Source organism: Labeo rohita, chromosome 13, assembly GCF_022985175.1.
Source record: "Labeo rohita strain BAU-BD-2019 chromosome 13, IGBB_LRoh.1.0, whole genome shotgun sequence".
NCBI classification, from domain to species: Eukaryota; Metazoa; Chordata; class Actinopteri; order Cypriniformes; family Cyprinidae; genus Labeo; species Labeo rohita.
Genome location: NC_066881.1, coordinates 35,901,847 through 35,920,968, shown reverse-complemented (window position 1 = coordinate 35,920,968; position 19,122 = coordinate 35,901,847). Strand labels below are relative to the sequence as shown.

Below are 19,122 nucleotides of genomic sequence, written 5' to 3'. Positions count from 1 at the left end.
TTAATATCAGCAGGTCCAGTTATGACGTTCACTAAAGGAAGAGCACTTTGTGTTTTATATGAATGGTGTGTGTGTGTGTGTGTGTGTGTGTGTGTGTGTGTACTTGTTTTTGCTACATAGTGGGGACCAAATGTCCCCACAATGATAGTAAAACCTGAAATTTTTGACATTGTGGGGACCGGCCTGCGGTCCCCACAATGTTAAAAAATGATTAAAAATAGTAAATGATGTTTATCTGAAAGTGTAACGATGTAAACATGTTTTCTGTGAGGGCTAGGTTTAGGGTTAGGGTTGGGTTAGGGGATAGACAATATCGTTTGGTCAGTACAAAATCTATAGAAGTCTATGGAAAGTCCCCACAATTCACAAAAACAAACATGTGTGTGTGTGTGTGTGTGTGTGTGTGTGTGTGTGTGTGTGTCATTGATGTAGTGTTGGTGGTATCGCTCTTCTCTGTCTATTTCTCATGTGTGTCTGACTGGATACACAGACAAAGCGTCTCATTAAAAGCGTCTCCGTCACTGGCTCTTATTTGCACGCTGTGCGTCTGCGGGGCCGATCCATCAGGGGCCCGAGGAGGAGCTGCACATCCCTCGACACGCGCCACCGCTGCCGACGCATGTGTATGTGTCAAAGTTTAACATTCGGCTCCTGTTAACGCCGAGCAATATGACAAAAAATTAAAATCTTGATTAAGATCAATCAATTATTAAAATAAATAAAAAATTATTAAAATTATGGCAAACGAAAACTAACAATAAATGCGGTTTTGACACTCTTTAATGCAGCAGGCTCCTCACTTCAAGCGGCAAGTGAACCCGTTATATCTTTCTCTTTACTACTATAGTATAAAATGAACATTAACATCAAAAGTCAAAAGGCTATTTTATAAGTGAGCCTACAGTACAACCTACTGAAATGTGTCATGTAATCGCTCATTCTGTGTCAAACTATAGGGAACGTGTAAAGGTGCACACTACTGAGTAAAAATCATCACGTAACAATAGATTTACCCCAGAATAACCATTCGTAAGTTCATCAGTCAGTTAGAAAAATAACTCTAAAGAGGAGCATTTTGCTGGATTAATGCACTATTGCATATGAATGTTTCTACTTAACCTGTTGTCTACATGATAAAAAATGCAAGAATGCAAGCCAAAGCTAAAATTCAACACCTCCTATAAAATTGCATGTTACTAATGAAGAAAAACTGACTGGATGTGTGAAAAGCATGACCCTGGACCACAAAAGCAGTCTTAAGTAGCACGGGTATATTAGTCAAAAATACATTGTATGGGTCAAAATTATTGATTTTTCTTTTATGCCAAAAAAATCATTAGAATATTAAGTAAAGATCATGTTCCGTTAAGATATTTTGTACCTTTTCTACCGTAAATATATCAAAACTTAATTTTTGATTAGTAATATGCATTGCTAAGAACTTCATTTAGACAACTTTAAAGGTGATTTTCTCAATATTTTGATTTTTTTTTTTTTTTTGCACCGTCAGATTCCAGATTTTCAAATAGTTGTATCTCAGATATCTCAAATATTGTCCTATTTTAACAAACAATACATTAATGGAAAACTTATTTATTCAGCTTTCAGATTATATATAAATTTAGTTTATCAAAATTATGACCCTAATGAATGGTTTTGTGGTCCAGGGTCACATTTATAGGATGCATTGAGATAAAATAATAAAATAAAATATGTTTATTCTGTGGCACCTAAAAAAATAATTTGGCGCTTAAGTTTTTTTTTTTTTTCTAAAAGGAGCCAGTGGCTCCTTACTCAAATTTTTTTTTTTTTGTCTGGGGGCCTGTCAAACTGTCTAATTCTATAGTTTGGTAATATTTCTATTCAAAATTGTGATTCCTCGATTTCTAAAAAATAAAATCATATCAAAACATTAAATTTGAGTTAAAGGAGAAGTCCTCTTCTAGAACAAAAATGTACATATAATGTAGTCACCCCCTTGTCATCCAAGATGTTCATGTCTTTCTGTCTTCAGTTGTAAAGAAATTTTTTTTTTTTGAGGAAAACATTTCAGGATTTTTCTCCATATAATGGACTGATATGGTGCCCTGAGTTTGAACTTCCAAAATACAGTTTAAATGCAGCTTCAAACGATCCCAAATGCGGTTGTAAACGATCCCAGCTGAGGAAGAAGGGTCTTATCCAGTGAAACGATCGGTTATTTTCATAAAAATAATACAATTTAAATACTTTTTAATGTCAAACGCTCGTCTTGTCTTTCTCTCCCTGAACTCTGTGTATTCTGGCTCAAGACAGTTAGGGTATGTCGAAAAACTCCAATTGTATTTTCTTCCTCAACTTCAAAAATCATTTCAGAATCATCCTACATCACTGCAGAAGAACAGACACAGTGTTTACAAAGTGAACATGCAAAGAAGATCAAACACCCTTAACAAAAAAGGTAAAACAGTGATACAGGACGATTTTGAAGTTGAGGGAGAACATGAGATGGGAGTTTTTCCACATACACTAACTGACATGAACCGGAACAAAAACAGAGTAAGACAAGATGAGCGTTTGACATTAAAAAGTATATAAATTGTATTATTTTATAAAAATAAGCGATCGTTTGGCTAGATAAGACCCTTCTTCAGCTGGGATCATTTAGAGCCTTCGAAGCCGCATTTAAACTACATTTTGGAAGTTCAAACTCAGGGCACCATATCAGCAAATTATATGGAGAAAAATGCAGAAATCTTTTCCTCAAAAATCATAATTTCTTTACGACTGAAAAAAAGAAAGACATGAACATCTTGGATGACAATGGGGTGAGTACATTGTCAATTTTTGTTCTGGAAGTGAACTTCTCCTTAATCAAGAAAACTGGAAAAATTGCCCAGCCCGAGCTCCTGTTCACTTCATCAGTGTGAACTTCAACTCAACTGGCTTCGATTCACAGGGAGTTGAATGTGAATAAAACACAGTACAGTGTGTGTGTGTGTATATATATATATATGTATATATATATATATATATATATATTTATATATGTATATATATCTAGTGTTATGTATATGTGTGTTGCAAAAGTATGTGAATCTTTGCTTTCAGTATTTGGTGTGACCCCCTTTTGCAGCAATAGTTGTGGATAAACATTTCTTGTAATTGCTGGTCAGTCCTGCACAACCGCTTTTAGAACCAGTTCATCTCTGTGATGTTGGTGAGTTTCCTCCTGTAAACTAGTTCAACTCCTTCCACAACATTTGGATTGGATTAAGAACCAGAAAAGCATTAACTGCTGAATCATTGTTTGGTAGAATGACTTGTGTGCTTGGAGTCGTTGTCTTGCTGCTTGATCCACTTTCTCTTAAGATTCAGCTCCACATCAAGTGCACCCTAAGGATGACCCTAACTGAATCTCACTCAAAATTAATTCTTCATCCTTCAGTCCGGTTTGCAAACTTAGTTCAGATTCAGAAATTGTAATTTGAAGGCATTTTTACTTTAGCTATTAATAGTACATTCATTTTTAAGTTAAGTTTGTGTCTTGCCAGTGTTGAGAATGAACAGTATGTCTGATAGAGTTTAAGGTTTTCTGAAGAATGTCTGCTAGATGTGGCTTCTTCACTGAAATTGGTGTGTGTGGATGTGAAGCGCTGCACTCTCACACACACACACACACACACACACACACACACACACACACACACACGAAGGCGTGACGACTCCCTTCACACATGATGAGCGTTTGAGCGTTCATCCTCACACAGGCCGGTCACACTCTCACAGGAATCAAGGTCTGACCGCTGTGGAAAAATGACCACTTTTATGTTTGCTTTATGGCTCATTTTTCAAAGCCACCGCAGAAAATCCATGAAAGGTCAGTGGATTCGTGCCGCGGAGCTCAGCCTGTGTCTCGTCTGAAGGCCTTCGGCAGCGTTTTACTCCAGCCATGATGTTATTTCAGTGCAAATGTTGTCGGTGATTCATGGTTTTCCTGCAGGAATTTTCTCATTCACGCAGGATGGTGGATTTTTAGTAACTGTTAGTTCTTTTACAGTTTTTATCTTTGAAATTTGATCTTTTATATTTTGTTTTCACTTTATTTTTAGTTAACATTTTAGTAAGTTTTTTTTTTTATTGCATATTAAAAAATATTATATTTGTTTGTTGTTATGTTGTTTACATAGTTTTTTATTAATTTGTCTCATTAGATTTAGTAATTTTGTGTTTGTTTATTTTTTGTATTTTCTACACTTTTTTTATTTTCATTTTACTGGTTAAAGGTTATTAGTTATTGGCCAAAGACTAGTAAATATTTATCTGGGATATAACTTGTTTGTTGATTTTACTTTAATTTTGGTTAAAGTTTTAGTAATTTGTATTTTTTTTAATTTTAATACAAATAAAAACAATGAAAAGAGAATATATATATATATATATATATATATATATATATATATATATATATATATGTGTGTATGTGTGTATATATGTGTGTGTGTGTGTGTGTGTGTGTATATATATATATATATATATATATATATATGTGTGTGTGTGTGTATAATTCATATAATTTTCTTCATATATTTTTTTAATTTATTTTTTCTTCATATAAAATTTATTTATTTTAGTTTTTATGAATTTTTTACTTCTAAGATGAAGTTTTTTTAGTACTTCGTACTTCAGTTTCAACTATACAAAATGAGATGTTGGCAGCTAGCTTAAATAGATAAATAAATAAATTTGGTTGAAGTTTTGTAATTTTTGTGCATTTGTGTAATTTTATTTTAATATTTTTTTTTTAATTTTTTATTTATATATATATATATATATAAAATAATTATAGTATTATAATATATTATTTTAGTACTTGAATTTAAAATAAATAAATAAATAAATTTGGTTGAAGTTTCAAATAAAATTACACAAATGCACAAAAATGACACAACTTCAACCAAATTTATTTAAGTGCTAAAATTATTTATTATAAAATATATTAAACAATGATTATATTTATTAGATGATTATATAGTTATTTTAGTACTTCAGGTAACAAGGTTTTAATGTTAGTTTTAGGTGTAATAACCATGCATAGAGGATGTTGTTGTTTACCTGCAGTGATTGTTCTCTACTTATCGTCCTGGTTCCGTTCGGTGCGGTCCAAATCCGGGTTAGAGACCTTGACTGTCAGAGCGGCCAATAAAATCTGCCTTTATGGCTCGGTTATTGTCTTTCTGTCTGCAATTACGGCGATTACTCATTTCCTCGTACGGCCCGCGCCGCGCACTTAACAGAGTGCATTTTACTAATGGAAAATTAAGTAGCGCCCGTGACAGTCCGCTTTATAAATATGTAAAATACACTTTTAATTATTTGGAGTGAATCTGGCAGGTAATCAATAACGCCGGACGTGACAAACATACGCTTGACACTGGCCATTGTAAAGCGCCGCTTAAAAGATAAGAGTTTCCTGTCAGCGCCGTCCGGCTCCAATTAATATTTGGAGTCTGTCACTGCGCGGGACAAATGGATTAATTGCGGCCCGCTAATATAATAGCTTCTTCATGAAGAGCTCAGGAGGACGGCGAGGAGGAGGCCGGCTTGAACCTTGACGTTAAATATTCATTAGAGCCTGTGTGTGTGGAGTCATTATGATGATATCTGTGATTATGATGCCAGGGTTTCGCTTTATTCCGAGGTGTTGGGAGCATCTGAGGATGCACAGAAAACACTGATCAGAAACACTTGATCAGAACTTTTACAATACTCAACTGATCAGAGAAATAATGCCATGAATTACTGAGTCAGATTTTCATATAGAGAAAACTTATTTTTATTATTTTCATTGCATTTATTAAAATTACAAATTGTAATTTCACTGTTCAAGTTTAATGGATTAAAGTTAACAAGAAATTACAGTGAACTTTTTGCTACTGAGTATTCTGAACTAACGTTAACAATGATAGGCAATAAATACTGGTGTATTGCTCATTGTTGGGTATAGCTAAAAGTGTTTTTGTTCGTTATTTTAGAATCATTAAGATACTTTTATCATTTTTATTATTTTATGAATGTTAGTTTTAGTATTTTTTTTTTTTTTTAAGTCTGTATAATTAGAAGTATTTATTTATTTATTTATTTATGTAATACACTTCCCCCCCCCCCCCCAATTTTTTATGGCTTTAGTTTTAGTTTTAATTGCATAAATTATTGGTGCATTCTTGACATATCATAATTAGTAAAAGCAAAGTAGAAAATACAATATATTATTTATTTTTTTTGTTAATGTTTCACTTAAATTTTTGTTGAAGTATTTTTTTGTACATTTTTGTAATTTATTATTATTATTATTATTATTATTATTATTATTATTATTATTATTATTTATTTATTTTATTTTTTTACCCTAACCCTTATTTATTACAAATTAAAAACACACATTTTTTTTTTTTTTTTAATATGTTCATATAGTTTAAAAATATATATTTTACTTAAACTAAAATAAAACAAAAAATCTTTTTTTTTATACAGTTAATGTTTATTTTCAAGTAGCACATTTATTTATTTATTTATTTTTTAATGGTTTTATAATGGTTAAATATAATAACCCTGCTGAGTTTCTAAGTCATTATTCAAAAAACACTGAAACATTGAAGAAAACTTCATTTATAAGTTTTACATGGGCAATTTTTTATTTCATTTTCACTTTTCTCTTGTTTATTTTCAAATAGCGGAAATGTTTTTTTTTTTATGGTTTTAATTTTAGTTTTAGTTAACTCAAATAACATGACATTACATACAGTAATTGTGAGTTTGTGAGTTTTATTAAAAAAAAAAAAAAAAAAATAGAAAGATCTTTTCCACCATTCAACCATTGTGCCGTCATGTAAAACCAACCAAGATAACCGTTAATGTTAGTTAAATGCCTGAACTCATTTTATTCCTGTTCTCTCTGCTGGGTTTCCTTGTTTTTCTGTGTTTTGTAGGAGCAGATGTTTTCAGGTCTAATGCGGCTCTGAATCGAGTGGTTTGGTGAATGAATGTGTTTTGTATTGATCGTCTGCTGTTTCATACAGTTGCTGTGTAGAATGGGCGTCTCCGTCTCAGTTTGAGGTGAAACGGCACATAAACTAAAGCAAACAGATATAAACACACGCCTTTCCTGGAAACTGACCTTCATCGCGTCGCGTCGCTCTTCCTCTCCCGGACGGGCCGTTCGGGTCGCGCGGGGAATGTTCTCATCAATTAAATGTGAACGCCGGGGTTCGTCAGGACGTGAGCGGGACCTTCTGTTTGTGCTTTTGACAAATCAGCAAATGTTTAATCTCAAGATGAGCCGCGCGACGCTCATAAATAATGCAGGAGGGTTTCTGTGCCCACAGTCCTTCAGTGCCAGTCCACCAGCAGCATCTTCCACATTCACACAAATAATATCAACACATACAACTTATTGGCCTTGTACATGAAATGATTCATGTCAGTCACGTTCTTTCAATGTTTTCGAAAGAAGTCTCTGCTAATCACCAAGGCTGCAGTTATTTGTTTAAAAATACAGTAAAAATTGTGGAATATTATTACAATTTAAAACAACTGTTTTCTATGTGAATATGTTGTAAAATGTAATTTATTTCTGTGATCAAACCTGAATTTTCAAACAGTTGTGCTGACAAATATGTTTGTGGAAACAATGTTACATTACCATTCAAAAGTTTGATCAAAAGTAACAGAAAAAGACATTTATAATGTCACAAAATATTTCGATTTTAAAAAATGCTGTTCTTTCTATTCATCTGTGAATCCTGAAAAATTGAATGTATGACGGTTTTCACAAAAATATTGTGCAGCACAACTGTTTTCAACATTGATAATAACCAGAAATGTTTCTTGAGCAGCAAATCAGCATATTAGAATGATTTCTGAAAAATCATGTGACACCAAAGACTGGAGTAATGATGCGGAAAATTCAGATTTGATCACAGAAATAAATTACATTTTAATATAGATTCACATAGAAAACTGCTGTTTTAAACTATAACAGTATTACAGATTTTTTTACTGTATTTTTATTCAAGTAAATGCAGGAAACGGCATATTAGAACAATTTCTGAAGGATCGTGTGACTCTGAAGAGTGGAGTAACGATGCTGAAATTTCAGGTTTGATTACAGAAATAAATGATATTTTAATATAGATCCACATAGAAAACAGTTGTTTTAAACTATAACAATATTACAGATTTTTTTTTTTTTTACTGTATTTTTATTCAAATAAATGCAGGAAACCGCATTTTAGAATGATTTCTGAAGGATCATGTGACACTGAAGACTGAAGTAACGATACTGAAAATTCAGCTGCGCATCACAGAAATAAATTACATTTTAACAGATATTCACATAGAAAACAGCTATTTGAAATTGTAATAATTTTTCACAATTTTTTTTACTGTATTTTTGTTTTCAAAAACATGAACAAAGTGCTAGTGTAGACTTGCGGCATGTTTTCGCTTGCGGGTCCTAATAAAGTCACCAGCCAACTGGCACGTAACTGGGTTTCATTTACTCGCCAAGCCAGTTTTTACTCTCGTTGGGATCTTGGCGAGTGTTGATTTTGGACTCGGAGCTTCCATATGTGTGAAGATCAGTGAAGCAGAGAGAACCTGAGAGCGTCAGATGGCCATTCAGTCGGTCTCTAACCAGTCCTATTGTGCTCCTTTCTTGCTTCCTAACTGTATTCTCTGAGCGTTTGTATTCGCCGACGCCGGGACGTCCGTCTCCCATGACTCCTGAGCGTCTCTCCGCGTCTTTAGACGCTATTGAGAGCTTTAGCTCGCAGTTTTGGGCCGCTGCATTGAGCCCCGAGCGGACAGGAAGCAGGTTTCGCTCTTTTTAGGCCAACTTGAGGACTGGAGGTGCAAAAGCCCCTCAGAAAAGCAGTTAGTGAACTGTGAACCGCATCAAATCCCCGGCGCCTTACGCCCGCGGGCTCCGTTTGTTTGGGCCGTCCACAGACACAGAAACTGTCTGATTGTTCAGTAAAAATTAAGAATATAATCCTATTGAAGTAAATCTTTGGTCATGCTAAACTCTGACTGTGCTGCTTTGAGCGGCTCAGATCGAGCGCTTTGACAGAACCGGCTCCGGCTATAATTTACATGTTATATTTGAGCGCCGTGAACTCGTTACATAAGAAAAGAGACCTTTTCTTCATATTCATAAGAGCGAGTTTGTGCTCTTTTGTGGTGCGGGGTTATACATAAACACGTGAACTTATGAAACACCGCTGACGTCACTCGATTCAACGAACCGTATCTGCTGGGAAAAGATGCGTTATTGACCCGACAGGAACGAAAGTGTTCATTTCACTTGTTTTTAGATGTATTTGCTAGATTGCTAAACTAATGATTGATTTTGATGGATTTTTGATGACCGGTATCTAATGGCTGACATAAGGCTGATATATTGCAATATGTCATTAAAAAAGCGTAAAAATATATGTATGACAATTGCTGAAAGGAAATCTAATCCAAAATAGATTCAATTAATAGTAATGTTTAGATGTATTTGCTACATTGCTAAGTAGTGGTCGTCCAATATTGACGTATTGATGGCCAATATCTTGGTGGCTGATGGCAAATTTAAAGCCGATATACTGATATCACAATAATTAAGTAGCCGTTGACCGATATGGATTTTTGATGGCCAGTGGCCAATATCAAGCTGATATATATGATATCACAATGTTTAAATTAAAAAAACAGTAAAATACAGGCATAGCAATTGCTGAAATTCAATGTATTTTAAAATAGATTTAATTAATGATAATATTTACATGTGTTTGCTACATTACTAAGTAGTGGACGACCGATATGGATTTTTTTTTTGATGGCCAAGATCTTGGTGGGTGATGGCTGATATATAGGTAATATATGTGATAAAATATTTAATTTAAAAAAAGTCAAAACACATGTATAACAATTGCTGAAATGAAATATATTTGCTACTTTACTAATTAGTTATCAACCGATAAGAATTTTTTGATGGCCAATATCTAATGGCCAATAGCCAATATTCACAACATTTAATTTAAAAATAGTAAAAACACATGTATGACAATTGCTGAAATAAAAAATCAAAATAGATTTAATATAATGTATTTGGTACTTTACCAAGTACTCAACCGATATCAGTTTTTGATGGCCGATATCTTGGCGGCTGATGGATGATATAAAGCTAGTATGTATTATATTATAATATTTAATTAAAAGTAGTAAAAACACATGCATAACCATTGCAAAATATAATAAATTGTGTAATTTATGTATTTGCTGCAATATTAAGTAGTGGTCGACCGATATGGATTTAGTGATGACAGATGGCAAATTGAAAGCCATATTTATGATATTACAACATTTAAGAGAAAAATAGTAAAAACACATGTATGAAAATTGCTAAAAAAAAATAAAAACAGATTTAATATGATGTGTTTGGTACTTTACTAAGTAGTAATCAACCGATATTGATTTTTGATGGCTGATATGTAATGGCCGATATAAAGCTGATATATGAAATCACAATGTTTAATTGAAAAATAGTCAAACACATTTATAACAATTGCTATAACAAAGTCTATTTCAAAATAGATTTAATTAGATGTATTTTTGCTACTTTTCTAATTAGTTGTCAACTGATGTGGATTTTTTGATAGCTAATATCTAATGGCCAATAGCCGATATTTATGATATTACAACATTTAATTTAAAAATAGTAAAAACTCATGCATAACAAATGCTGAAAAAAATCAAAACTGATTTAATATGATGTATTTGGTACTTTACCAAGTAGTAGTCGACCGATATTGTTTTTGATGGCCGATATTTTGGTAGCTGATGGATGATATAAAGCTAGTATGTATGATATTATAATATTTAATTTAAAAGTAGTAAAAACACATACATAACCATTGCAAAATATAATAAATTGTGTTTGTATATAGATGTATTTGCTACAGTATTAAGTAGTGGTCGACCGATATGGATTTATTGATGGCAGATGGCAAATTTAAAGCCGATATTTATTATATCACAATATCTCATTTTAAAAATAGTAAAAACACATGTAATGTGTAATGGCCGATATAAAGCTGATATATGATATCACAATGTTTAGTTTAAAAAGTCAAAACACATTTATAACAATTGCTTAAACAAAATCTATTTCAAAGATGTATTTAGATGTATTCCTGCTACTTTACTAGTTGTCAACCGATATGGATTTTTTGATGGCCAGTAGCCGATATTTATGATATCACAACATTTAATTTAAAAATAGTAAAAACATATGCATAACCATTGCAAAATATAATAAATTGTGTTTGTATATAGATGTATTTGCTACAAAATTAAGTAGTGGTCGACCGATATGGATTTATTGATGGCAGATGGAAAATTTAAAGCCGATATATGATGATATAATATTTAATTTAAAAGTAGTAGAAACACATAACAATTTCTGAAAATAAATCTATTTCAATATAGTTTTAATTAGAAGCATTTGCTATATTGCTAAGTAGTGGTGGACCGATTTTTGACAGCCAATTGCCAATATCAAGCAGATATATTTGATATCACAGTGTTTAATTTAAGAATATTAAAAACACAGGCATAGCAATTGCTGAAATGTAATGCATTTCAAAATAAAAGTCCAGCTTCTGACATATCGGCTAAACCAATAATTAAAATGCAAAATATCGGCCGATATATCGGCTATGGCGACATATCGGTTGACCACAATTTTCACAAAACAGGTGAAGAAATGCCACTCATGCACATCTACCGACCAGAAGATGACAGCAACTTAAAGAAAACACCGTTTTGTGTTTCTCTGTTGAGTGATTTCTCTCTCTTTGTCTTTCAGGCACTAGGATGTTGCTACTTCATCCACGAATCCTTGAAAAACATCCAGCAGTTTGATTTCAAAGGTACGTGTGTCCCTTTAATACGGCGTGTCATCAATCCCATTCGATCCAGCGCGGTCAAGGTTGTTTCAGAAGCTATAAAACATGCTAAGATGGAGTAACCGATAGGAAACAGTAATGCTTATTAATATTAGGATTTAATTCATGAGATTTCAGCCTGTGGTAATAGTGCACTCAAGCTATTGGACAGTTAGCGCTGACCTCATCAGCGGTAGGGGTCGGAGGTCGCGTGTCCCGACGGTCACACTAATTAAAGCCACTCCCATTACAGCGGTGTGAGCATTAGCCCCCGCCGGACCCTGCAGCCCCGCTCAAACCCGGAGCTCTTAAAGACCACGATATCTCTCACATGATGGCCGTAATCACGCTCTCCATCAAACCCATCATGCGGGGACAAAACCTGAGCACATCTCACCGCCAAACCTGATTTCACTGCAAAGACAGAAAAAGAAGAAAATGAAAAAAGAGAATGAAGCGTATTTTAATTAATGAATCCTATTTTTCTTCTGTTTTCCACTACAAATATCTAAACATCCTTGAATCTAGATACGTTTACTGGTAAAATAAAATAAAATAAAATAAAATAAAAAATTCTTATTTTTATCTAAACATCTAAACATCCTTAAATCAAGATAACATATACTGGTAAAATAAAATAAAATAAAATAAAAAATTATTCCTATTTTTGTTTTGTTTTCTTCTACAAATATCTAAAAATCCTTAAGTAAGACACATTTACTGATTAAATAAAATAAAATAAACATTTTATAAAATAAAATAAAATATATAAACATCCTTAAATCAAGATACATATACTGGTAAAATAAAATAAAACAAAATAAAATAAAAAAAATTCTTATTTTTATCTAAACATCTAAACATTCTTAAATCAAGATACATATACTGGTAAAATAAAAATAAAAAGTATTCCTATTTTTATTTATTTTTTTCTTCTACAAATATCTAAAAATTCTTAAATAAGACACATTTACTGGTAAAATAAAATAAAATAAATTAACATTTTATTTTATAAAATAAAATAAAACAAATATCTAAACATCCTTAAATCATGATACATATATTGGTAAAATTAAATTAAATAAAATTAAATAAATTCTTGTTTTTATCTAAACATCTAAGCATCCTTAAATCAAGATACATTTACTGGTAAAATAAAATAAAATAATATTTTATTTTATTTTATTTTAATTTATTTTATAAAGTAAAGTAAAATAAAATAAAATAAAATAACAAATATCTAAGCATCCTTAAATCCGGATACAGTTACTGGTTAAATAAAATAAAGTAAAACTGCATAAAAAAAAAAAAAAAAAAAAAAAAAAAAAAAAAAAGTATTCCTATTTTTGTTTTGTTTTCCTCTACAAATATCTAAAAATCCTTAAAGCAAGATACATTTACTATACTATACTATGCTATACTAAAATAAAATAAAATAAAATAAAATAAAATGCTGATAGAAATGTAAAAAATTATTATTATAGTAAATAATAATAAATTATAAATTACTATTGTGGTAATCACACAGAAACTAACTAAATAAAATAAGTTCAAGTAAAGCATCCAGACGCATTAAAGCCATGAGATTTTATGTAATTAAAACAATTATTTAAGAAATTTTATAATTAAATATGTATAAAAATGTATATATTTCTATTACCTTAATATTATTATTATTTTTTTTAAATAAATGTTGAACTTTTTATTTATTTATTTATTTTTTTAAGTTATGCTGAGAACAAATACACTTAAAAAAGACTGAGAAAATATATTTTTGTATTGTCATTTGGGTTTTAAAGGCTGTAATATTTATTAATTTCCAGTGTGAATGAGAATGTAAAATCAGGTGTAATATGAAGAGATGTTGTGGTGTGTGGTTTATGTGTGTGAGATCAGTAGGTGGCGCAGTCGCCCTGATCTCTCTTACTCTAATAAACGTCTCTGAACACTCCTGCATGTTTGCATGTTAATCAGTGCTGTTTTATTCCTCCTCATTTCCCTTTAACAGCCAAGAAGTTCAGGAAGGTGGTTGGTAAGGAGGTGCATTCAGACAGTCTGCCGAGCACAGCCACGCTGGAGAAGGAGAAGTTTCCTCAAGACTATTTCCCTGAGGTGCGTCTGCTCCTTCATACGTCATGATGAAAGAATCAGCTGAGAGTGCAGATCCCTGATGTTTGTCTGGTTCAATCTAAGTTGAAATTTTAGGGTCACATTGAGAGAAAAGCATCACCCTGATGTTCAGATGAGCTCTTGAGTCATAAACCATTACAGCCCTGAATATTGCACCTTTGTGTCGTTTCAAACCCATAAGACCTTCATTCATCTTTGGAACACAAATTAAGATGTTTCTGATGAAATCTGAGAGCTGTCTTACACTAAATAGACAGCAAGGGTCTTTCCACATTTAGGGTCCAGAACGGTACCAAGAACATCGACAAAATAGTCCATGTGACATCAGTGGTTCAACTGCAATTTTATGAAGTTACGAGAATACGAGAATTTTTTCTGTGCAAAAAAAAAAAACTAAAATAACAACTTTATTCAACAATAACAAGTTTCATTTTTGGGTGAACTATTGCTTTAAAAAAAAACAAACAAACCAAAAAACAATAAAATAAAAATAATTAAAAAATATTTTAAAATAATTTAAAAAAATTAAAATACAAATCATTTATTTAAGTTAATAGTAATATTAATAAAAGTGTATGAATAAATAAATTAATAATAATAATAATTAATTATTGGTTTTATTTAACTTTTTTTGTTTGTTTTTGTAAGACTGCAGGTCTTAAAAAGTCTTAATTTACCCATCCACAAATTGAGGCCTAAAAAGGTCTTAGATCTCGGAGCAGGAAGTCTTAAGTTCATAGTCATATCATTAAATGTTGCATGCGGTACAAAAAATAAAATAAAATAAAATAAAATATAATAATAAAAACATCTAAATATGGTACAAAATACAAAATATAAGATACAAAATATCTGCAGCTGGTGGATGATTCACTGCAATAAAGTACAATTAAATTAGGCAAAATAAAATAAATCGCTAAATCATAAAATAAAATGTTAAAAATGCTAAGTAATCATTTTAGATTAGATTCAGATAGATTTAGATAATTCATAGTCATATCATTAAATGTTTCATGCACTGCAATAAATAAATAAATTAATTAATTAAAAAAATACAATAAAATAAAAATTATTCCTATTTTTTTTTTTTTTTCCACTACAAATATCTAAACATCCTTAAATCAAGATACATTTACTGGTCAAATAAAATAAAATAAAATAATAAAATAAAATAAAATAAAATTAAATTAAATTAAATTAAATTAATTAAAAATAAAAGTAAAATAAAATAAAATAATGTAAAATAATGTACTTCTGTTTTTTTTTTTTTTTGTTTTGCAGTACACATATCTAAACATCCTGGATACATTTAATGGTAAAATAAAATAAAAATAACATTTATACCTATTTTTGTAAAATAAAAATAAAAAACAATAATAAAATGTAAAAAAATAAATAAATATTCTTAGTGTTTTGTTTTTCACTACAAATATCTAAACTTCCTTAAATCAAGATACATTTACTTGTCAAATAAAATAATAATAAAATAAAATAAAATAACAGAGAATATAAATGCATTTTTTAAGACTTCTGAAGTCACAACCTGACTTAATACTGAGTTGAGAATTTGTATAATATATATTAATAATTAATATATTGACACTCACAGTTTCTCCTAGAAGACATGCAGCTTTAACATAATTATTGCATTTTGTGTGAAATTCGAGAACAGAACTTCACTAAACATTATTTGTAGCTCCTGCCATCTAATAATCACAAAAAACTGTGTGCTTTGTTAGTTTTTGATATCTAAAGCATTCAAATGTTGTGAATTTTATGCTTAAATGTTTTGCTAGAGCTCACTGGTTATTCTTGACTAATATTATATAACTTAAATGAATTGATTATTTAACGAAGTTTGTTTTTGGTTGGTGTTTCCAGCTGAATGATCGCAGTGTTTTGGTGTGTTTGGCTGATGTTGTGTGTGTTGTGACGGTTGAGTGCGAGCGGAGAGTGTGATTTACTGCGGGCAGTGTTTCATATCTGTGTTGTGTAGGGCTGATATACTAATAAAGAGCGCGTGTCAGCCGGATCCTCGGCTCCCATCCGTCTCCCACACTCGGGCAAACAGCGGCCCGTAAATATATGCAAAAACGGCGCGCTGGCCTTTCACGCGCCGATACCGATTTCCAGCTCTTTCACAAATAACGGCGCCGCCGGCGGCGCTTCCTCCTGATGAGAAAACAATTACGTTTACAGAAGCGGCGCACCTTCGGAGCCCAGAGAAAACAGAAAGAGAAAAGTTTGCGATGCATTGATTTACGCGCTCGTGAATCTGCGGCGATGCTCTGGAGAGCAGCACTCCACATAATGTTGGGCCATTTAAAGCAGCAGATTTGTGTAGTCTATCAAGGGCTTTCTCACACACCGGCGCTCAGTAGTGAGAAATTGGTTGTTATCGTAGATCACAGATACGGCTCCAACCTCTTATGAAAGATGAATTAATTTCACTAATGCTTTAATGCAGGTTTCTCATGAGGCGGGCAGGCTGGCGATAACCTCGGCTTCATCCCGTGATTTATGCCGTCTTTTAGTAGATGAAACCGCCCGGATTCGCCATCCATCTGCCTCCCTAAAGGAATCCTATTAACGGCGGCTCCGGGACGAGACGCAGCGCTGTTTGGACGGCGAGGGCCCGTGTTTGGACACGCTTAGCTGCTGCTTTTGCGCCGCTGGGCTTTGAGGGATCCGTTAGCACACGTCCAAACCGGTGCAATCATAGCGTCTGGAAAAATCAGACCAGAATTCACAGAGTATTTTGAGAGGTGAATGCCAGTTTGACTTCAGATCATGTGTGTCTGATCTTTGGATTGACCAATCAGCTTTCTGTGCTCTAATCAGGCTTTCTGTGGGTCTTAAAAAGTCTTAATTCACCCTTCCACAAGTTAAGGCCTAAAAAGAGCAGAAAGTCTTAATTCATAGTCATATCGTTAAATGTTGCATGCACTACAAAAAATATATAAATAAATAAATCAAATAAAATAAATGAATAAATAACTGTTTATTCCTGTTTTTTGTCTTCCACTATAAATATCTAAACTTCCTTCAGATCAAGATACATTTACTGATATAAAATAAAAATAAATTAAATTAAATTAAATAAAAAAAAATATATATATATATATTTTTTTTTTCGACTACAAATATCTAAATATCTTTAAATCAAGATACATTTGCTGGAGATGCAAAATAAAAATAAAATAAAATAAAATAAAATAAAAAAATACAATAAAAATGTATTTCTATTTTTGTTTTGTTTTCCACTACAAATATCTAAACATCCTTAAATCAAGATACATCTACTGGTAAAGAATAAATTAATTAAATTAAATTAAACTAATTAATTAAATTAAACTAAATTACTGGTAAAACATACTGGTAAAAAAATAAAATAAATTAAAATAAAATAAAATAAAATTGATTCCTATTTTTTGTCTTGTTTTCCAATAAAAATATCTAAACATTATTAAATCAAGATACATTTGCTGGAGATGCAAAATAATAATAATAAAAAAATAAAATAAAATAAAAAAAATAAAATAAAAATGTATTGTAAAAAAATATATATATTTTAAATGTAAAAAAAGATGTATCAAGATACAAATACTGGTATAAATAAATAAATAAAATAAAATAAAATAAAAATGCTAGGAAAACATACTGGTAAAAAATAAAATAAAGTCAAATAAAACAATAAAAATACTAGTAAAACATACTGGTAAAAAAAAAATACACAAAAAAAAAAAAAAAAAAAATAAAATAAAATACTGGTAAAAAATAAAATAAAATAAAATAAAATTGGTTCCTATTTTTTGTCTTGTTTTCCAATAAAAATATCTAAACATTATTAAATCAAAGTATATTTACTGGAGAGGCAGTATAAAATAAAATAAAAATGTATTCCTATTTTTGTTTGTTTTTCACTACAAATATCTAAACATCCTTAAATCAAGATACATCTATTGGTAAAAAAAAAAATAATAAAAATAAAATAAAATAGATAGATTCCTATTTTTTTGCTTTGTTTTCCAATAAAAATATCTAAACATCTTTAAATCAAGATATATTTACTGTTAAAATGAAATGAAATGAAATGAAATGAAATGAAATAAAATATAAATTAAGCAAAATAAAATATCAAAATGTTAAAATATCAAAATGGTAAAAATGCTAAATAATCATTTTAGATGTATATACACACAATTTAATCCATTGAATGTCTCAAAAGTATTTTTGTCTTGTTGTCCAGTATAAATATTTTAATATATTAATATATTTAAACTAAATGTGTGTCACTGGGGGATGAAACTTGTGTTCCCTTTGAATTAAGTTGATTTTTTTTCCAGATATTTGTTCTTGTTTTAATCATAAACTCACTTCATTTTAATAAAACAAGAATTTTTGTCTGAAGTAAATGCATCTTGATTTGAGTATTTGCACTGGAAACGAGACAAAATTGCATTTTTACTGTGTTATCGGAAGATACAGTAAAAATTGTTTCTATATTCTATATAGTATTGTGTTCCTTCAGTTGCTCTTAAGAAGTCTTGAGTTTTCCTGCAGGAGGGCTGGAGTAAATCAGATGCAGTCTGGTTTCCCGAGCTGCTTCATCAATAAACTGTCAGTGTGTCAAACATCTCGATGACATCACCTGCGTTCCCCGTTTGATTGACAGCCGGCGCTTTCACCAGCGGCCAATCAGAAATGAGGCAGCTCTGATTGATTGTGTGTGCTGTGTGTTTGTACCCTTGACTCCACAGAAGCCTGATCTTCTCTGGGTTTGTGTAATGAGCGCGTGACCCGTCTCCTCTTTAGGGCCCGTACGTCCCGCTCGTGAGTTATGGCTTTAAGTGCTGCTCCAGCCAGCGGGACAATATTAATTGAAACACTGAATAAGAGAGAAACAGACAGAACAACAGGCTTGTGAAAGGTCATGTTGCTGTGTTTAATCAGGTAGTTTGATGTATTTGATGCACATCTGCTGGTCTTCAGTCGTCATGAAGGTGCTGTGGTCTGATAT

The 19,122-nt window shown here is 31.4% G+C and overlaps 1 protein-coding gene across 1 annotated transcript in view; it reads left to right on the top strand.

Annotated features, from left to right (window-relative positions):
* The window catches only part of LOC127175366 (inositol polyphosphate-5-phosphatase A), a 168,819-nt gene that overhangs the window by 72,006 nt on the left and 77,691 nt on the right, over positions 1-19,122 (top strand). The window contains exons 5-6 of the mRNA XM_051126400.1: positions 11,894-11,957; positions 13,981-14,084. Of these exons, the coding sequence (XP_050982357.1) occupies positions 11,894-11,957; positions 13,981-14,084 (168 nt within the window). The remainder of the gene's footprint in view (positions 1-11,893; positions 11,958-13,980; positions 14,085-19,122) is intronic.